General features: G+C 33.9%; 3 protein-coding genes across 7 annotated transcripts in view; 2 read left to right on the top strand and 1 right to left on the bottom strand.

Moving 5' to 3' along the window:
* LOC123701000 (CD63 antigen-like) overlaps positions 1–11,841 on the top strand; it is a 50,082-nt gene extending 38,241 nt beyond the window's left edge. For all 4 annotated transcript variants that reach the window (XM_045648422.1, XM_045648418.1, XM_045648410.1 and 1 more), the window contains 2 exons: positions 6,373–6,465; positions 7,372–11,841. In XM_045648422.1, the coding sequence (XP_045504378.1) occupies positions 7,439–8,542 (1,104 nt within the window). In that variant the 5' untranslated portion in view covers positions 6,373–6,465; positions 7,372–7,438 and the 3' untranslated portion in view covers positions 8,543–11,841. The remainder of the gene's footprint in view (positions 1–6,372; positions 6,466–7,371) is intronic.
* Positions 1–22,743, bottom strand: part of LOC123700968 (pseudouridine-5'-phosphate glycosidase) — a 104,198-nt gene that overhangs the window by 69,622 nt on the left and 11,833 nt on the right. For both annotated transcript variants that reach the window (XM_045648365.1, XM_045648373.1), the window contains exons 2-7: positions 20,343–20,572; positions 18,095–18,317; positions 16,047–16,180; positions 15,637–15,838; positions 15,299–15,430; positions 13,903–14,135 (exon numbers count right to left, since the gene is read on the bottom strand). In XM_045648365.1, coding sequence (XP_045504321.1) covers positions 13,903–14,135; positions 15,299–15,430; positions 15,637–15,838; positions 16,047–16,180; positions 18,095–18,317; positions 20,343–20,570 — 1,152 coding nt within the window. In that variant the 5' untranslated portion in view covers positions 20,571–20,572. The remainder of the gene's footprint in view (positions 1–13,902; positions 14,136–15,298; positions 15,431–15,636; positions 15,839–16,046; positions 16,181–18,094; positions 18,318–20,342; positions 20,573–22,743) is intronic.
* LOC123700962 (EF-hand domain-containing protein 1-like) overlaps positions 22,668–22,743 on the top strand; it is a 37,699-nt gene continuing 37,623 nt past the window's right edge. The window contains exon 1 of the mRNA XM_045648353.1: positions 22,668–22,711. The gene's annotated coding sequence lies outside the window, so the exon portion shown is untranslated. The remainder of the gene's footprint in view (positions 22,712–22,743) is intronic.

Here is a 22,743-nt window from a genome sequence, read left to right as displayed (position 1 = left end):
TGCTTTTCGATGTATCTGAATTACCATTCTCACACCACAAGAACTAGAGACTAGTTTTAGGATTCATTGTATTGTTAAAGCCACACACGAGTTTTATATAATAAAAGCGTCCTTGCAACAGTAGCTCATGACATATAAGGGTGTAAAAGACGAGAAATTCGCAACTCTTTGGACCCGCGCCAGACTCTTAAGCCTTTGCTTGTTATTATTATGGAATTGACATAATGCAATTTTAAATTAAGCATCTACCGCATTACTGTTCTATTATAATAAAACTTTTAGTGTGTCAGGCAAAATTAAAACTTTCTGTCTGAAGAAATTTATAACTACAATGGACGAAAACTTTACCCGATTGTCCTTCGCACGAACATTTTCAGTCCCATTTAATCTTTTTTGGATGTGATTCATGGACCACTTGGCTTTTAATAAAATAAAGTATCAGTAATGGCACAGAATATATTAATGGTTCGATTAAAAAAGTCAAAGATATTTAGAACGCTTATTTCGTTAATATTCTGAAAGTTAATGTGAAAACAGTCAATGTACTAAAAGACAAATAAAAATGTCCTGTTTATATTCAACTTACATTAAAGTAAATAAAAATAAATTACTAGTACAATATGGGTTTACTACAGGATAAATTAAAATACGCTAGGTTAGGGTCTGTTAAAACGAAACTTAGGTTTGTAATAAAATAGTTTTAAGAGCCGGTGCAGGACGAAGGCAAGCTGTTTCACCTCAAGTGCGTGACTGTTCTTATCAAAGCCAACAGAATGCTTACCCGTTACATTTTAATTAGAAGATAAAATAAATGGACGCCGCCTATAAAACGTGCGCAGTCACGATAGTGGAAAATCCTTAATCAAAATTAATTTAATTAATTAAAGGCCATCAAAGGGTTGTATCTGCTTTAAAAGTGAAAGGTGGGAATTTTGTTATTAATATTCATATCTTTTGAAGAGCATGATATTACGAGTATAGGTACTCACTCGTAGCATACATTAAATTAAAAATGTATTGCTTTTGTCGTATAGAATATCGAGGATCGATTAAATGGTCTTAGCACAAAGTGCATAAAATATGCATAGTGCATACATGGCTAGACAAAGTTGAGCATTATTACATCAGTCAGAATCGACATTCGAAATCGAAAATTTAACAATAATTCCAAAAGTTTTCAAACTTCGGTCAAGTGAATGGTTCATTGGGACGACAATAAATCTCATTTTGCAACCTTGTCCGCAGTCCGGAAAATTGTTAAAATTGCAATTAAATTATTTTTTACTGTATGGTCGTGAAAAAAATTCCAAAAGTTCTGCAAACTTGGGGAAGTTTTCGATATAATATTTCATATCAGGTATTAAACCAATCTAAGTGTACGGAACATTGTTAAAATGGCAATTCAATTATTTTTTGCTGTATGGTCGTGAAAAAAATTCCAAAAGTTCTGCAAACTTGACACAGATATCGGAAATATATAGCGAACAGTTGTATAAATTTGTAACCTTTTTTGTGGACCGGAACATGTTTATTTATAATTATTTTTAATTCGTGGTCATTTTTTCGAGTAAGGTGGTCTCGGAATAATTACAAAAGTTTTGGAACTTGGTTGCCAACTTCGAAAACATCTATTCTGATGCATTCACAAATTTGCAACTTCATTCAGTTAAATAAAAAAATAATAATAATATGTATTCAACAATAAAAGATGTTCCTGAGATTGGTTGCAAATTTAATACGTAATATGAAATATTATATCGAAACCTTCCCCGAGTTTGCAGAAATTTTGGATTTTTTTCACGACCATACAGCAAAAAATAATTTAATTGCAATTTTAACAATGTTCCGGACTGCGGTCAAGGTTGCAAAATGAGATTTATTGTCGTCCCAATGTACCATCCACTTGACCGAAGTTTGAAAACTTTTAGAATTATTGTGAATTGATTGTTTTGACTGTACCTATATTGATAAAATTGTCTATTGAGAAATGTTATTGAAAGTTTAATATCTGATAGCTAGTTTGCCAATTGTAAAGGTAAAGAAATCTCCTCGTTTAAATAAGCCTTTACATTTTTAAAGCCTTTGTCATACGACAAAATAGCTTGCAGACAAATTCACTCGAGACATACGAGTGGTAAGGCGGGCACATTGAAATGCTTTTAGTAAAATGACGAGAATTTTGCTTCACCGCTTCTGTCATATACTTGATTCAATAGGTACTGGGTTACAACAGCTCAACCCAGCAGTATGAAAAAAATTTGCCCATTGTTCTGTCGGTATTAGAACCCTTTGTTATACGCTTCATAAAATTGTCCTTCAAATCGTTGTCGTGCGTATAATGGATTGTTTTTATTGCCCAGATAACAAATATGTATTCACATTTATTGAAACTTTTTGCAAATGTTGCCGTTTTTTGACACATTCACAGCTCAAACGCTTTCCTTTTTTATCCCGATAGGTTCTACTAAAAACGTTCTACAAAAGGTGTTTGAGTTCTTCTGTAAACTTTAGAATAAAGATGAGGTAGGTAGGTATACCTCATCTTATTACTATTATTGGCACCATTTTTTTTAATAGTCATACATTTTAGTTTTTATTTCGTATTTCATTAAAGACAAACTACATATAAAATTGTAATTATAAAGTATTGTAGTACAAACTTAAAAACTTGATAACATTTATATTATTGTTTGTAAGCCGGTATTTTGTGACATGTGGCAGTTATCGCTTGATTAAAGTGTACTGTAAGTTATTGGACTATCCGTGGTCTTTCCTTTCAATATTTAAATACCTATAATAATTAGACCGTATCGCAATCGAAAATAATTTGACTTAAATTATAATAATTTATTATCTGTGTAAATTGTATGGCACGTTGAACTTTGTTTTCATTGTAGTTACGATGGTTAATAATGTCGTTATACACTGTATTTTGTAAAACACAACCTGTTTTCTACGAATCTCATTTGTCATTTTTGTCTTCATGGGAAGACACGGTAGACACCGAATTTTTATGCATTATTAACATACCTACATAATTTGAAGAATCCGAAGTCGCATTAGCAAATAGGTATTGTTGTGAATTCTGTGGTCAACTTTGAGTTAATCAAAAAGTGAAATTCAACACCTTTGAGTTGTATAATTGCGATTTTTGCAATTACACTTTAACCTTTATGAGGAAGCCATGAAGGAATTGCGAAACAGTTACCCTCAGGTTACTGTGGGCAACCTCGACTTTTGCGGCTTTTGCCCTAGGGTCAGGCATTATGGATCATATACTTTGGATTGACTTCGTTTCACATTATCCATGCTTATCACATTAACTTAAAAGTTATTCATTTAATATAAATAGTTTTTATCACTACTTCTCTACAAATATATATGTGTGTGGTTAATTAACAGAGATGAATGGCCAAACAGCATCCTATCACCTATGTTCATAATATAGAAAATACAGAAACCCTTAATAAACCCAGGCATGCGAATATGAATTCCAGAAATGAATTTCAGAACGGGACTAGTTTTTGCTCATCTCTTTGGATTAATAAACTTCAGCAGATGTAGAGAAAAATTGAAACGGAATACTCGCTACATTTCGACTCGATTTCAAATCGAGTTTTTAATTTTTTCGTTTAAAATTTCGTCAGCATAGATTGAAAGGTTGTTATCAAAGGTTTTAGTTATTTGGCGCCGAGCCAGCGGCAACTGTTTTGGTACATTGTTCCCGAGGTACCGCTGTCTATATTTCTCGCGCATTCCTTGTATTATATTGGGACTCAGAAACTATTGGACTTTATAATGCTTACAACCTATATTGATGTTGGCAACAATTTAACAGTATATTGCCGTATTTGAGTGTATATTTAAACCAGCCGTGCCTGCGGTTTCAGCTTCTGACAACATACCCGACAACTTTCTTCCGTATTTCAACGCCTTATGCGTTGATTTTCAACATAACCAAAACCCAAAAAAATACCCTCTGTAGAATAGCGTTTCAAATATTTACGTTAACGTCACGCTAAATAGAATTTCCTATTTATAATATTAGTCTGGTTACGAATATTTAATATCTTTCATGAATATTCAGAACTTGATAAATATCAGTATGTTCTGAAAGTCCATCATTTATGAAGTATTCCTGAATAGCCTGGCTGAATAATGCATTCGTGCTGTACTAACTTAAGTATTTGCTTGTTAGTCGTAACATTTAAAAATGCACTACCTAGAAATATCGTTGAATTTAAATTTAAAATAGCGTTTGTACAAATGAAAATTTTCAAACTTGCATTCGATTTCTGCATTTCAGACGCTTCAGTCTCGAATTCAGAGCAAGTTTGTTGAAAATTTGTTTGCAGTTCAAGGAGTATCGATACTTTGGGGATACTCGGAGATCGGGTTCGTGTTCTGTGTCATTTTACATTTTATACAACAACAAATAAGTTTAATTTGAATTTAAATTACCTATTTAAAATCCATACTAATATTATAAATGCGAAAGTAACTCTGTCTGTCTGTCTGTTACTCAATAACGCCTAAACTACTGAACCAATTTTCATGAAATTTGGTATGGAGATATTTTGATATCCGAGAAAGGACATAGGCTATTTTTTATCCCGGGAAAATGACGAAATCTCGGAAATCCCACGGGAACGGGAACTATGCGAGTTTTTCTTTGATTGCGCGGGCGAAGCCGCGGACGGAAACCTCGTTAATATAATAATACCGAATGACACTGATTTTGTATAGAAATTGGAACATAATATAATTTATTACCGTGTGACAGTTGATATTGAATTTAAACTGTTAAACAGCTTCCATAACTGTATTTATTTATAACATTCGTAACGAATCGTGATAACTCCATGTTCCAAAAGATTTGTAGGTACACACCAATATTTCCAATAATGGCGGCGCATTGAATTGCCTACCCTCATCAAGCTTAATGTTACCAATCTATAAAGAAAATGTCAAAACTCGAGAACACTCAAGAGCGAACGATCGGAATTTTCTGTATCAACAACCCCCTATAAATGCAAAATTCATCATTCTTTCTCTAATTGCGTTGTAAACAAATAAATATGAGTTCACAGTTTATTCACAATTTCTATTGAATGTTTTAATTACATTTTTTTACTTGCCTTATTGAGAAAATGGTATAATTTCTAGGTAAATTATACGTGTAGACCTTGATATTGTAATAGTGATAACAATAGGTAAGTTTTGTCATGTAAATGTCGTGCGTATGTAATGAATAATTATAATTATGATACCTACCTCTTAACAGGTCAGCTATAATGAAAACAAATTAATTATTTATGCTAAAATTTATACAACAATGCTTCTGAATTCTGAAAGATATTTTATATTGGATATTTGCGTGAATAAATATTTGAGTTCGATTTTCATTGAAACATTTGGGAAAGTGATTCGATAATAATCTGCTAATTATAGTCATTCAAATATTCATTCATTCACTTGACACATGATAATATGAAAGGTCAAACTGTGTATTCATTATTCCAAGTACCGAAGGCGGAAGAGGTTAGATCTTACGTATTCATATTAGTTCCCTCTCTTCTTTATAATACCTTGCCAATGACTTTATCATTCGTTTTAGATGAATATTGCTAAAATGAATACCGCCTACATGCGAATTGCTAGTCGCTAGCGAGAGGCTGAATGTCAAGTTGCTCCCTCTATTCATGGTTACGTATATCGTCGAGTGTTATTTTTAGATGGCCCTAAGGGTAAGGAGGGAACGCGCAGGCTTGAAGGTCAATGGTAGTTCTTATACTTCATATAATAAAGGAAAGTCAATATAATAGATATGTTAATGCCTTTTCTGCGCTATTATTGAAGCCTTTTCCTGTGAATGTTCCGTTTTAATATAGATATTTTCATTGCCCAATTACGGTAGTTTTTATGTCATTATTTAGGATACTTTAGGGGTAGAATTTTAGAATATGTAAAATAATTTTATGATCCGAAGTTAAAAAAAATGTTCGACTAATCGCATACCTACAATATGCATAGGTATAGAATTTTATGGCTCCTAATAACTAAAGTAAAAGGAAGCAATACGAGAGAAAAAAAACTAAAAATGTCTAATACGGTCGTACAAGATGATTCTTTATTCACTAACGTACTATTTCCTTACACCATCTAGGTACCATAATATACGCATCACCTATATGATATGGTAAATCTTTTGGAAATTAGCCGAAAAAATCTTAATATTGTATATGCTAATCACGTGAAATTGTATATAGGTACCAACATTCCCAAAAACGACAGCTCTAAATTTTGGAGCTTTTTTCTTTTTGTTTTATCTAATAAACAGGAATTTCATATATTCATGATCATTTGTTGCAGAACTCGTACGGGTTTGGTAGACGCACTGCACACGATTGCGCGGCCGCTTCTGTGACTAGCAAGGTTTCGGGTGCACGGCACGGGCGGCGGATTGTAAGAATTATCACATTTATGAATTCGTTGTATTTATTGTAGTAATAGTTAATTAAGGGCTGATATTTCAATCCTCGGTTAAAACTTATTCGTCGAATAACGTATTAAACTACCATTTCAAAATGTATTCTTATTGCATGCAATGGCAGTTTACAGGTGACATTTTAACATTATCGTTAATCGTGTAATACTTTATTGGACGGGTAAGTTTTAACCAGGGGTTGAAAAATCGGCCCTAAGGAGCATAGGAAATCAATTGGTGTTAATAGATATTACTATGTATTTGATTTTGATACAAAATATTATTGCGATGTAGAATCTAGTCTATATTGTAAAGCTCGAACATTTTCACGGAAACTCAATTGAAACTGAAATGTTAATAAAGGAAAATCGTTGTTTGATTGTATATGAAAGCAATGAAAGCGAGGAAATAGCGGAAAAGTTGAGAATATTGCTATACCTACAGAAACTGAGAACCGAATTTTTTGTTTTAGTAAGGTACATATTATTATCGACATTTCACTTAAATTTCGAAGTATGACGATACCACTGTATAGTGTATATATGTTTGTGTTATGACTCGGAAAAGTAATAAATAAACTCAGAGGAAATATTATCTAGTTAGGGTGATAAGTCATCCATAAAGAAGGTTACAAAGCTTTTGCCTAAAAAAGCGTAGTGATTGTTAGTAGGTAAATATTATGCGAGTCTTCTAATGTATTGCAAGACCTTGTTAACGTTTTCCGTTTTGCTTTGACAAATTTAATAAAGGTGTAATATGTGTACACGTTCGCGTGAAAAGCTTTTCGCTGTTTTATAATACTAAGAACCTTGTGGTTGCAGTATTGTAAAAGGCTTATAGGATTACTGGTTTGGATAATGTTATAACATGATGTTTGTTTGCAGAGGCGTGGGGCGCGTCGTGTGGCGGCGGCGCGGGCGCGGGCGGCGCCATGAAGCGGCGCCCGCCACCATGACGTTGCCGCCGCCCGCGCGCCCCGCGCACTACCCCGCCGCACACCGCGCAATGCGCTATTACCGCATCTGGATATACGCGTGCAACGGGGCTCTGCTGCTTGGTGCGCTCGCTTTCTGCGCGGCAGCAGGCCGCGCTCTAGCAGACTACAGACGCGGGCTCGTGCCGGGCTTAGGCGCCGCGCAGCCCGGTTTTCTCTACGGTTACGCGGCGTTGCCTGTGCAGGCGGGGCTGCTACAGTTACTGGGTTGCCTGGCAGCTTTACGACTTTCGGAACGCATGCTTAACGCCTATTGGCTAGCATTGCTCGCTCTACTGGTCGGTGACGCTGCAATTGGGGTTTACTGGGTATTTCGCTTCGAACGGGTGTGTCGAGAGTTACGGCCACAGTTGCGTATTAGACTAGCAAAAGATTACGACACGGACGTTGATTTCTCCGAAGCTTGGGACCGTTTACAAAGAGAACAGAGCTGCTGCGGGGTGACAGGGCCATCCGATTTTGCAGCGTTAAATCGTACAATTCTGCCTCCGAGTTGCTGTCGAATACCAGCTCATACACCAGCTGTCACACCGATATCATTTTCCACGACGGCAACAGCTCCCGTTTCGTTCACTCCAGTTCATTGCATACCACACACGGCTGCCTGTGCGGAAAGGTTACTTACTTGGCTAAGAAAAACTGCGGATGCTCTATTTGTGTTAGGTTATTGTGTGATAGCATTTCTCAAATTTTGTTTTCTTGGAATCCTCAGATGCGAAATTAAAGAGATGATTCAAAAAATAAGAATACTACGTAGCGAGTTGGGAGCTGGGGAGCTGCTCGACGGAAGTCCCCTCCACGGTGGACCTTTGTCACAAACGATAGTAGTAAATGCTGTAAATGCTAACGGAGGTGTCCGCACACACGGTGGTAGTCCGGAAAGGGCGAGTGAAAGAGAAGCACTTCTCGGCAGACCTTCAGAGCCTTGCTCGAGGCGTAGCGTGCACGAAGATTCATTAGGACCTAAAACCGTTAACGGTAACAACAATTGCGAAATGCGAGAATTGGCTCGAGGCGATTACAGGCCCCTAGCGACAGACAGCGCAGCGACTAGAATCTGACTAAGATGTTACTTGGAGCGGTTGTTTGGACGGCGGTGGCGTTCGTTCCCGGCCGCTGGCTTCGAGGCGGAGCCCCCAATGATGCACAGCATGCCTGTGTGCGTGCGTCGGTCGGGGGCTCGCGTGCGCCTCGACCACCGCCGCCACACGCGCTCCGAATTCGAACTTTAAACCTGGCGTGCCGGGCCAGTAGATCACTGAACATTCAATAGTATCGCAGTTCGATTAGTATCAAATTTGTCGTGATTATGTGTATTTTCAAGTTCATATTAGTAAATTGCAAACTGTTTCAGGATGGTTTTCGATGTTGTAGTGTTATTTATTAGAAACATCCTCGTTTCGGACCGTTACGTTAGAAGTGTCACGGGTAAAACGGTTTTACTCGACGAGCAAAGCTTGTGTTTAGTTCCTAATGCATGGCAGTTAAAGTATTTCTCGTGTAAGATTAGACGGTAATTCAATGTGAAGTACTTTCAAATCAATGAGAGTGTTGATGACTCAGTGTTTGAGTGGGACCGACTTGGAGCTATTTACCAAAGAACTTACTGTACAGTGTTATCATGAGCATATAAAAAGTGTAAAAAATAGGTTCAGTAATTAAATATTTTTATATTTCGCTTAGATATAAGTTTTGGCTTAAATTGCATTCCATTACATTGTTTCGATTAATAATCTAAAAAGTTTTTAAATTCGTCTTATCAAATTTTTATTAGTGCTGTAGTTAAACTTTGTAATTTTATTTAATTCCTAATTTTTAATTCTTTAAATTGATGGAATTCTAACGAACTTGCTACCCAAATTATTCTCGACTCCTTGATATATTAAACGGTTTCCTTAGGTACGGTGTGATAAACATTTCTATTACAATTTATCGTTGAGATGCATAAAGTTTTGTCTTTACTGGTTAAACATGCCCTAGTTTTGCTTTCCCTTTTAGATAGATTTATTTTGTATTTTCATGACAGAGACAGGCTGATCTGCGCAGCCTGCAACTTTATCGAATTTTAACATCAGCCACTGAGGATTTTTCCTTACTACTAAGATTACTTTAGACATTTCGAGGAAAATAAATGTTTGGATTGAAACATTTTCGAACAAGCGGAATATATTATGAAGTACATTTCTATTTCGATGTTGAATGTCGTTTTAAAATAGAGCGGATCTTCAGTGGCTTCAGATATAAATGTTGAATGTAAATAATAGATTTATAATGTATGTAACATTAGTAGAAGAGTACATTGCATGGACAGATTGACAAAATAGTACTGATATGAGCTTATACGACGTAGTGCCTACGATAATAAATGCTTAAACAATAAAAAAGCAACATTTACTGAGTCTTTTATTTACGGCAAATAAACTTTCGTACAATATTTAATGTCATACAGTTGTTAGAAGAGTTTACATAATAATTTATTCTGTACAATGTGCTGATGTCTTCAGATTGATTGTACAGTCGGAGGAACTATAGATGGCTGTGTCAAAGAGGTGAAACCTTTGAGAAAAATATTGAATAAATAATTATATCTAAATGTATCCCTTAAATGTTAGATACACGAGTTACAGACCGTGGGGATGAAAATTAAATACGATCGTATTGTTACGCGTGATTACAGAAATTGGACATAGACCATGTAATAATCGAACCTAAGATTTTATAAGGAACCAAATAACAGTTTACATGTTCATAGCACCAGAAGCTCATCAAAATAGTATTTAGAACTATCGCCTCCATTAACATTATATCTAAAATAATAAAATGTAATCAATGACGGGGCTGCGCCTACTTTATCGATATTTCTAATATTGTTCAAACTAATCCTTTTGCTTTTCTTTTCATCTTTACTTACATACTGGAGAATTATTATTTGTGTGATTCGATCGAGAGAGAAAGGCGCGGCCACGTACATTTGCTACCCAACATAACTACATGTTTGTACTAATATTACTGTAACTTTTTAGAAATATTATAACGATTATGAATTACTAATTATTATGTTTGCTTAGAGTAGGTAATAATTCTGATTTTATGCAGATAACTAAATAGTTTTTTAATATTGTTGTCACTGAATGTACCAATCTTATTAAATTTGTACCTATATTCGGAAAGTTGAATAATTTGTAGTTAGGATCAAATCTACATCCTGCAACTCTTCCAAAACGATAAATTAACATGTGCCTTGGCTTATGAAATGTTATGTTTTATTTATAAAATAACATAAAAATATGTAAAACAAAATTATTAAATGAAATGTGTACCTCGTCACTGACGTGCTGCCTGTACCTCTTTGTGTTGTTCTATTATGCTACTCATTAGTAATTCAGCTTGCATTGCGATTTAAGCTATTAGGTATTATTCAAAACATATTTCACTTTTATAAGAAAATGTATAATTATTACGAACTTTTACGAATTACACCTTATTTACCAATGTCGGCAATGTGAAAATTACAGTACCTACAGTGAAATCTCGTGAAATTTATAGTTAAAAACGCAATGCAGGCTTATGTCGAGTTACGAGATTATAATAATTTATCTATTAGATGATTATTTTGTTACTAAAATATTGTCTACTTTTTAGAGAAACAATCTAAAGGTTTTTTTGTTATTTAATTTGTTAACGACTTCATGATAGTGCTGTAGATGTGTGTAAAAATTACAGATTATACTACTATGAAATACCACTCTTGATTTGACTCTTGTTTTATATTTTGAAATAATAACGAGTCCACTTATTTTTAAAATATGTACAGTTACGTACTAATATATATATATAAGTACATAATTATATCATGTATATTTCGCAGTCAAATTGCATTATTTCGCCACTTACAGACGCTTGGCATTTTGTGATACGTCAAGAATTCGTAATCGGAAGTTTTTGGCACGTTTATGGTTTGGATAAGGGGGTGGGTTAAGTTAGGTTTGTTTTTTTTTACTACACAGAAATACGAGCCCCGCGAAGTGGGGCTCCGTCGGCTCGCGACCGTCTTTTTGTAGAATTTTGGAAAAAGTAAATCCTAAGCATTTTACAAAATGCCGAGCATTTTTAAACGACGAAATAATACAATTTGCCTGCGACATGTATAAATTAATATGAATAGACAATGGCAAGAAATTATTATAATTTTCATATCATCAGATTTTCATGCTATGTAATAATTTTAAGTAGTTTTTATTTTAATGTGTGTTTATCAATTCTTGATGTAGAGTTGTTGCAACTTTCCGAAGGTACGCACTAGGCGACTGAGAGCTAATATTATCATAATGAATGCATAAATTAAAGTTTGTTAAAAATGTTTGTTTTTATTTATTTAACGACTAGTTGCGCCCCGCGGTTTTACCCGAGTGTCTCCGCTCCTGTCTTAGCGTCATGATATACCCGGACCTTTAGTACCTGAGATTCGCGCGTTCAAACAAACAACCTCTTCAGCTTTATAATATTCAGCTTTAAAATATTAAGTATTGATTTTCACACGAATGCGTAAAAACCATTGTGATAAGAACACGCCTCACGCTCATGAGCCCTTCCCTTGCCATCATTGAATGATGTTCGAGGTGAAATTTTCTTTTAAAATGTGGGTTCTTAAAATTTTCTTATCCTTTCTGCATACAAGAAATACTTAAATATAAAAAAAATATATATATATATCATATGCACTTAAATAAGCTTAAAGTTATACTAACGAAGGGAACAGAATCAGTTAAAAATGTTTCATAGGTATAATATTTTTCAAAGAATCAGAATTCGTGACGCTTGTAAATAACTTGTAAAGAACGGCTAAATGGATTTTAATGATATCTATTATCTAGTTCGCTAGATTTGCCTCCGCTTTAATTAAAATAACATGTATTTTAACAACTACACAAAAATGTGGGAGAAAGCAGCTAGTTTTGAATAGAACCTATCCGTTCAGATTAAAGTAAGATTATTATCACAATTTACATCTGGACCTTGTCAAGAGATGTATTTTAAACGAACGTGCTACGATAAAAAGCGTTCAGTGAATGGCAACCTTTATCAGATAAGTGTAACCCTCGCTTCCCCGATGAAGGTTGCCCATTCTTGCCGCAACATGGGCCGATTATCACCTTCAAAAATGTAATGTTGCGTCCTTTTTATGTTCGCTACTTTAAAGATAAATCTACAACATATGAAGTCATCTGTAATCTATTCAAAAACATAAATTTACATTTTTTAATGTCTAGTATTAAAACAAAATTATTAGCTTTACATAAATTATGCCTAAACCTTGCCTAAACAAAGCCCTTTCAAGGCTTGAGATTAATAGGGTAAATGCCTCAAGTAAATATCACACAAACAACACGACAGTATTGCAGACATCTTAACCCCAGGAGGAGGATTACTAATAGAAGAGTTTAAAATTATTTTTACTTATGGTTTTGGGTATTTACTATGATATAACACAAACCGAAAATGAATGCCTGGGTATGCCTCAGTACTAGACTGAAGTAATAAGGTAAGGAATGCAATAAAAATGAAAAGAAACAGCATAACGGTCTACTTTCAAGTTAGATTAACCAATTCTAGAAACGATACTTACGTACATGAGGAAAGGCCTTTGTCTCCCAAGTTTTTACACCTGGCTTGTTCTTATTAGTTTCTGGTATAGTTATATTTCGATGCCGGAGTATAGGTACTTAACAAAATAACTAGCTTTACTGATATAGGTGTGCTTCAGAATAGTCTCAAGACTTTTTGTTATTAACACTGTTTGTCCATAGAGCTCAAGAAGACTTGTGTAGAGGACTCTCGACCAGATAGTATTCTTGCTTTGAAGCGATAACAACTATATCATATGAAGTGATGTCACTTCTCTGGACTTCAATTCCATACATAAACATCATATAAATAAAAGGAAAATATATTTAATAGAAATTATTGGTTTTTACCACGCAGGGCAAAACATCTTTCTTTTGTTTGGCTAGTTAATTTCCGATAAGGCTTACTTTCTGATTAACTTCAGCAGTAACTAGACATTTCCATCAAATTACGAGCATAAGATTTTGTAATAATACTATTCATTCTACTTTTTACTACTGTTTAGCTCTTTTAATTATATTGTTATAGAATGCTCTACAGTCTACATTAATACAATAATTGGTCGAAAATTAAAACATGATGATTTTTGATTTTAACAATAATATATTGCTTACATTTACATACTTACCAGTTAGCTAGAACTTTTCATAATAATGAGGACAGGTCTTACAAATATATATTTTAAACGTTTGAGTTTTTGTAGTCGAGTTAAGATTTTTAGACTTAAATTTTATTCGGAAGTCAATGGCTACATAATAATAAAAAGCAAATTGTTTGATTGACTTTATTCGCTTACTTGAACTTTATCTTCCGTGATTCGATATGTCCTATCCACATTAGCACCGCCAATCACCAAAACGTCACCATCTTCAGCTATTGTACTACGAACACAGGATGTATGGAGCTGCCTTGCAATTGTTGATCCACTAAATTTCTTCATCTGGCCCGTTCCCGTATTCTTTCTTAGCTTTTCATATTGTATTGCAATTTCGGCGCCAACTTTGGCATTGTTCTTTATGAGGGCGATGTCTGAAGGTCGTTAAGGGAAGAAATTGTAGTAATTAGCTTTACAAGTATCGTTTTAGGACTAGCTATTCGTGTTCCCATAAATTTGGTTTACAAATGGATCTGTAATTAACAAGGGTTGAAATTGTAATGATAGTGGGGTTGTGTTCACGATTAAATACTGATAATGATTGTTTTTCGTTTTGATGATAGATTTATGGCACTTTGAAATGAAATCTTAGATATTTATTATATATATATCCACAAAATAATGTACCTACTAGTTTAAAAAAAGAAGTGTAATTCCAAAAACCTTTTCTTTGAAAAGCAGAAGGTATAACTACACAATAATTCGGAGGGAAATTGTATTCTCGAATATTTTGCCAATTACATAGAGATATGGAAGTACAAAGCAGTATTGAGATAAGGTAATTGCATGTATATTTAATTTGTTTTATTCGTGTGCAAAATTACGGTTTCTCAGCAGAGCAGCATACTTATTTATTCATTATATTAGGTACCCGCGTTTAGAAGATAATGTTCTCTGCCGTTCCTTCTTGTAAAAAGCACATTTTGAATGTAGATATTATTCCTCACAATAAAAAAAATTTGGGTCTGAATTTTTTTTATAAAAACAATCCAAAATACATTGTTAATCTAATATTCTTTTTTTAATTAAAGACAAACGATCCGCAAATTTTGTGGTTTAAGTTATAAGAAGTGGAAATATGGAATTTTTGCCTCTCCCTAACTCACACTCACTGAGCAATAAAAGGAATTAAAGGCCTTAGTGCGAAGTGCGAGCTCATTCATTTCATTTTATAATTAAAATTTCAGAAAATTTCTCTTGAAATAATATTTTAACTAAGGGTGGATAAAGTTTGCTAAAGAAAACGATATTTTTATTGATTCTCGTCATTGTTTGTACTCTCCGTAATTTTATAAATTCTATCGTTTAATCATTAATGTGTTGTATCTATATTTTAATTTATATCATTACATTATATATTTATAACCACAATAGATAATTAATCGATAACAAAGACCTGCATGCATAGGCTCCCTCAACCTTGTGGCCGTAGTACGCCTACATGTCAGAAACTATTTGCCCTCACGCCCCCAACATTTCAATTAATAATGCAGGGTCCTAATTCCCGTTATTTAGGTTACGTGTTTAAAAAGGATACTCGTATTTAATGATGCCCCGCCTGTAGCTTTAGAAACTGCATCTAGCAAAAATGGTGTAATTTCTTTTCCTCTGATGCATCTCCTTTCAGCTTCGAGTAAGGCGTTAGATATTGCATCTTCTATTATTTTTTCTGTAATAAATTAAAAAAAATTAGGTTTTCTCATAAGGATATGTCATCGTTTTCGATAAAGTCTAGGTTTAACTCAATTTTAAGTTTTTCATGCTGTTAAATTTTATTCACGTTTTATAGACCGACGGCTTCCACATGCACAAGAAAATTTGTTGCATTCTCGAACTATTAACGTATTAACATTTTAAGGTCAAAATATAATTCACCATCCATTGCAAATTCTTCAGGCACGGGAACTGCAACAACAGTACCAGACGAGAGATGTAATGTGCGTGCTGCGTGAAGGACGCGAGCTGCGTGCTCTGCATTAACTACATTGTACGGGGCTTCATGTCCAGATCGTCTGGTGTAAAATGCTGGAAATTGTTTTGACTCGCCAAATGAACACACCGTTACACCTTGTGTTTCCTGCAAAACAAAAAATAAACTGTGTAAAAGGCTTAATATTTAAAGCCTAAGCTGTTATTTTATGTGTCTTTCTTTATCTCTATCAAACATGAAAATCATTATGTAAGTACTATAATGAATCTCCTCATAAAACATACATTTTGTCAAAGAACAGTAGAATGTTTGATCCATAAAGACTTCTCTTAAAAGAATAAGAAAACGTAATTACCAAATATTCTAGAGTTTTCCCAATGTCAAGAATGGATTTAACTCCGCTGCATACAACTAAAGTTTTACTGCGACCGAGTTCAGTAAGGTCCGCCGATACATCCATTGTATTTTCTCCATCACGATGTACTCCACCTTTTAAATAATTATTCATAGTCATTAGGTATTGGTTGTTTCAACTAAACGTGGAAAAGAAAAGCAAAGGCGCTTTCCCTAAAGTAAAATAATTCGAATAACAATGATTTACTTAAATGTTTATTTCAGCCAGCCAGGGGTAACTTTCTGCACAATTAAAATTACTTTTGAATGTAATAATTTTGCGACTTAATTGTAATGCCTCTTAATGATCGGTCGGTCATTGTTTATTGAAAATTAAACTCAATGCGCGCAATACTCGTTTTATCGTGGTCATAATTTTCTATATTGTCACTATAATTAACTGCAATGAGCTCGAAGCTGATTTCAAACTAATTTTGCGATAATAACTGTAAATTTCATTTTATTATACACTATGTACAATCTAATGGTTCATTAAAACTTGCATATAATTAGGTATAATTGAATTGCAGATCGTTAAATGTGGCACATTATTTCAATGTGTAAGAAGTTAGGTAATTATAATTGGCCAGTAGCGATATGTTTTGTAACGTTACGAATTCCTTACATAAATCTTAAAAAAAAATGAGATCCTCAGTTGATCCATACCTATACTTATATAATTTTATTTATTTATAACGTTAAATACCATCACATGCTTATATTCAAAATAACTTTCTTTGATAGGCTTTAAACACCTCTTAAAAGTAACATTGACTTTGACTTATAATTGTAAGATAATTATAGTTTTCTATATCTAGCATTGTAACGGCTTGATGATGTATTTATATCTCTTTTGTATCCATCACGCGCTAGAAGCCTCCGCCCACATTGTTCTTCGAAGTTGATACTTTTAGTAATTAAACTTTAAATTGTTAGTTTTATTTATAAATTTCATTCAATTCTGCCAATAAGAATTGTATTTTTAACACATGACTTCATCGTATATAATATAACAATACTACCTGTGCTCCGCGGTTTCACCCGCGTCCCTCCGCTCCTGTTGGTCTTAGCGTGATGATATAGAGCCTATTAGCCTTCCTCGATGAATAGGCTATCTAACAGTGCAAGAATTTAAATCGGACCAGTAGTTCCTGAGATTAGCGCGTTTAAACAAACAAACAACTCTTCAGCTTTATAATATTAGTATACTTAGCTTGCAACGCTTGCAATTCATTATTAAAATGAATTGAGGTTGCTCAATCTGTAAATAACTCGTCAATTTTGGAATTCAGAAGCAGTTAAATCATTTGATCCACTATCGTCAGTAATTGAATGCATTTCGTGGAAGCTTATTGCACCATTCATGAATTCCTCTATTAGTTTACAATGCGAGTAATCAGATAACATACCTATAGGCATCGTAATGTGTGTTGTGTATGAATCTAAAGTCTAAACAGACCCGATATGACATTTTATTTATATTAAATTTCATGAATACCTATGAATGTGAAAGTAAATATTATTGGGGAGAGTTGATTATAATAATCATTTTGCATATTGACTTTTCATACACAACGTTAGCAGCCTTTAGAACGATAAGTTTTATTAGAACGTACCTAATTATCATTAATTAATGTTTTTGAACAATCCATACTTAATAGTTAATATTATAAATGCGAAAGTAACTCTGTCTGTCTGTCCGTTACTCAATCACGCCTTAACTACTGAACCAATTTGCATGAAATTTGGAATAGAGATATTTTGATATCCGAGAAAGGACATATAGGCTACTTTTTACCCCTTGACATAGGATAGGTTTTATCCCGGAAATCCCACGGGAACGGGAACTATACGGGTTTTTCTTTGACTGCATGGGCGAAGCCGCGGGCGGAAAGCTTGTTAAATATAAATGTTGATTATGGCTATTTCGAATCTAAACATTATGACATTAAACTATTAAATTTGACCACAAATTGCCTAATAAGATTATAATAAGTAAATCTTACATACCTATTCCACCAGTAACGAAAACTGCTATTTTCGCCAATTCAGCAGCTATGATTGTTCCTGCAACAGTAGTGGCGCCATCTAGCCCGTCCGCCATTACCATGGCTAGGTCTCTCCTGGAAGCTTTGATGGCGCCTTTCGATTGAGCTAAGTTCTCTAGCTGGGATGAAGTTAAGCCGACCGTCAACTGCCCTTTGAGAATGGCTATTGTAGCTGGTATGGCACCCTTGATGGAGAATAAATAAAATATCGAACGTTTTAATGTTTGTAAGAAATGTATTATAGTAAGTACATAATATACTTTTTTAATGTTCACAAAATAAGGTGCAAAATAACATGTTCTTATTCATATTTTTTATTTCCAGTGTGATAACACTCTCAAGGTCAAGTACCTAATAACAATCACAACTAAGACAATCATCCAAAACAAACCATTTACTTTCATTACTAGAACTTAATCCATTTAATAAATCATTAGTTAGTTGGAGACAGAAGATCCTGCGATACGGTTTTAATAACGTCTCCGATTACGAGTTCTCCCAAGGCGATAACGCAGTAACAATGGGTCAAAGTGTGACGTACGCAACTACGTAGCAACGGGATTAACAGCGTCAAAGCCGCTTAAGTTCAATTAAGGCCACTTCAATGTCCGGAGGCTGTTTCAGTGTATGACAAAGCTTATTGTAAGCATACGGTAATGTATGTGGTTAACGAGATATAAATACGACGAATATTTGTGTGTACGACTTATCTAATGTGGTAATGGATTTGTAGGTTGGTACAGCTCTAGTTATGGTGCAAGATATATTCAAACTCTGCACATCAATTTCTTGGATAGCTAAATCATTAGCATAAGTTTATTGAAATTTTTGAATTGATAAATCAACAAAAATATCTTCATTCATTATAGTTAAATGTTACAATAAATATGGATCACTTTCCTGTTTAACGAAATTATTACAACCTCTCCTTTTCCCGCTTTTAAAAAGTAGTCAATTTGTTAGATCTTTGTAAAATAAATACATAGTGTCGGCCTGTGGTGTCGGCCCATGATCGGCACTAGGTACATGTTATTCCCATTTCACAAAATGTCAGATCTAACGATTTATCTCCAACAACTCGCCCCTGTCGAATATGTGCTTTTAAACAAGTGAACTTAGCGTGCGGTAACGCAGTTTTAAGGAAGTGAAATCTACTTTTAAACTTCGTGTGATCTCACAAGATTGTAAAGGGAAATAGTAGCTGACAATTTTCTTGGCATCCTCGCTATTTCTGTACTGCAATTTATATCCGTGTACTCAGTTTTCTTGTTAGAGCCATGTTAGAGCTTACATTTTATGACATAAAGGAAATTAAGTTTGAAAATATTGCTCGACCTCTTATACTGCTGGCTTTTTAAGTGTTTTTTGTTATTTCTTGGCTTGATATAATAAATGTCGTAATACAGAAGAATGGTCTGTACGAGTAATATAAAAAGAGTTTTAGTGTCACATATAAATAGAGAATACAAAGCAGAAAACGCAGAAAATCCCATGAAATCATTAAAATGAATTGTGTAATAATAGAACTTAATATTGGGACCAGAGGAAAACATTTACTTATTTAGTTTTTGTTTTATATTTGCTCATTTTGCTGTCATATACGTTTTTATTGAATAGTTTATTCGCGGTGGAGCAATATTGGTTATAAATATTTTAATGGATCCTGTATGCCAAAATCTAATAACAAATGCAGGATGGTAATTATGTTTGATGATATAATAAAAATTTTATATGAATTTTTATAGCATATGACAACGAAATTGGCGGCAGACCCGATACCTACAGAAACAATATTGTTAGTTTCAATAACACGATAATAGAATTGTTATTTATTCAGAATTGTATAATTGTGAATCGTTGTTATTATCAAACATTTTAATATTGTAAGTAGGTTGTAAAACTACATATGTGTCAAATTGTTGTCTCAATATACAAAATAGTTTTACGAGTTCTACGAATTAAAGATTTCTTTGTGGTGATGTGTGATGCAAAAAAATATCGTATATTGGACTCAGAAATATTTTTCCTCAATGCAAGGATATAGTATATCCAACGTTTAAGACCGCGCTGTGTTATGAGTCGTTACTCTATAAGTTGAAACTTAATTTAACGCTTAATGTTACCAATTAAAGAAATAGATAATTTACGCGGTAATAAACATTATTTCTTTTTATTGTACGAATAACACGAAATATTTAAAAACAACTTACTTGCTTTCGAATAATATTTTCAACTTCTAAGGCCGTCTCTAGATTCTTCGGGTACGGCATTCCGTGTGTTATAATAGTGGATTCCAGAGCGACAATTGGCTTGTTGTCTTTTTTAGCACTTTGTATTTCGTCGGAAAATACAAGGGGTGAATGCGCACAGAAGCGCCTCGTCAAGCGTGTAAAACCAGCCAAGTGAGGACTGAGCGAAACTCTCAGTAGACACGCCATTTCTGCTGAAAATAAAGCTGTTGTAAATATGACGATTCCTTTGAGCATCTTAAGGGACATTTTATTTTGGCTTTCGTAAAAGAGAACATCAATCAGCCTTACAAAATACATGAACATGAGGATTAAATTGCTTTCAACCTTTTCCTTATGCGATGTTATCTTATATAGAGTGACAGATGCTTCGCACATTCTGGACACTGGCTTTTACTGCTATTACGTAGGATACTCCAGCTTTCAATATCAGCTAATAAGTAAAATTTTTGTTTCGTAGATAGTAAACAGCAACAACACTAAAATTAGTCGATGGGATTACATTTTGTAAGGAAATATCATAAAAGGCACCTACACCGTATGAAACATATTTACATGTTTTTTCGGTCAAATAAAATTAGGTCAAGTAATACGGCTTGAAATTAATTTATGTCGAAAGCCGGTGCCAGATCTAATAAATCATACTATATTGTTATACTGGGAAAGCGCATTTACTAAACAGGCATAAAAAGGAAGGTCAAAATTTATGAAATAAAGCATGACACAGCTGAATTTATTTATTTAGATTTCCCGATTTCTTTTATGCACTTTCATTCATTAATTAATTAGGATAGACTCGCAACAATTGGTTATTGTGTGTCTGTTATGCAAATTCTTAAATAATATATTTGTATGTATATTAGTTTGAAGATGTGCTCAAATTTGTAAGCGCTTTAAAAATAAAATACTTTCTATATAATCCTTCTCATACTTCAATTATTGATATCGTCCAATTTCCAGTAATTCCTTCAGCATATTGGTAAAATTTTATTACTTACAAATTACATGATTCCATCTGCAGAGCGGATAGGCTAGGAGGATAATATATTTTATTATGTTTTTCTTATCCTACACACTTACATCCCTTCCGTTGACACGTTTATACGACAAAACTACGAATATCTTCGATACAAGTACAAATCGTAATCTGCTTTTCTAACAAGAATTAAGGGCAGGATAAGGACGGAATGTTCTTTATTTATGAATTCTCTATTTATATTAATCTCCTAATCTTATGAAGTTATAAATCGAATCGCAGAATTTTATAGAGGTATGAAATTGCTTAGGTACTTTAAATCACCTAACGGCACTGCATTTATGCCTTGACCTGAAACTAAATTAAACTACACCATAAATCTACTTCAGTGTTCCGAGAGTAAGATTGATAATGTAATTAATCAATTAAATGTTAAAAGAGTGCTTTAGAACTCGGAAGTCTGTGGTTATCTGTATCGGCAGGCCCAGTACATTAATCAACATAAGTCACGCCACTATCATGGATCCCGCCCTGTGATCATTTTTATAACGTTCTACCAATAACTCTTTTCAGGGTAGTTTACGCGACGGGAAGGCAAATGAGTTGACATTTGGTCTAATGGCAACACATGCCGCACAAATATATCAACAACAATCTCTTTCAGGATTCTGTTATTATATCACGTGTGTGGAATATGTGCGCGAAGAGCGTACCTGTTCTTAAAATATATTATTGACTGTGTAGACGTAATGTTTAGCTAATTAAAAACTAGAATTAGAACCTTGGCATATCGAAGTGTTTGATATTTTTAAGAAGGTAGATGTATACCTACTTAATACATTTCTACAACAGCAACGAAAAATTCGAATGGAAATAGAAATCCAATTCAAAATTTTATGGAAACGAAAGAATAGTTCTATTAAAATTCTTGTTAGCTGAAGTATATACGCCTCCATCGAACCATACTCTCTAATTACAGGGAGTCACATTGGCATTTCTCTCTACCTTGTTAAATGGAGAATCGAGCTTTATTTGAAAGGTCGTGAAAATTGTAATCATGCTCACGTAGTTAAAGTTAAATTAAATATTTACTGTAATTAAAAATTAAGGGTCTGGCACAGGGGACAGGGGTCTGGTGTAGTTTGTATTCATCTCGTAGGTATGGGGCGTCAAAAAATACAATTAGGGCATTGGCATGGCAACATTATGCTAAAAATTAAACGTATCATGAACGTATCTTAGCAACAATTTGTTTATGTTTAACAGCTGTTTTCTAGACAACGACTGTGTCACATTTATATTTTATTATAACGGTGTCTTCTTTTTCTATTATTGTTATTTATATATCGTTACGGTAAGTGCATATACTTACATAAATTTACTTTC

This window comes from Colias croceus, chromosome 2, assembly GCF_905220415.1.
Source record: "Colias croceus chromosome 2, ilColCroc2.1".
NCBI classification, from domain to species: Eukaryota; Metazoa; Arthropoda; class Insecta; order Lepidoptera; family Pieridae; genus Colias; species Colias croceus.
This window is presented reverse-complemented; position numbering and strand designations above follow the sequence as displayed.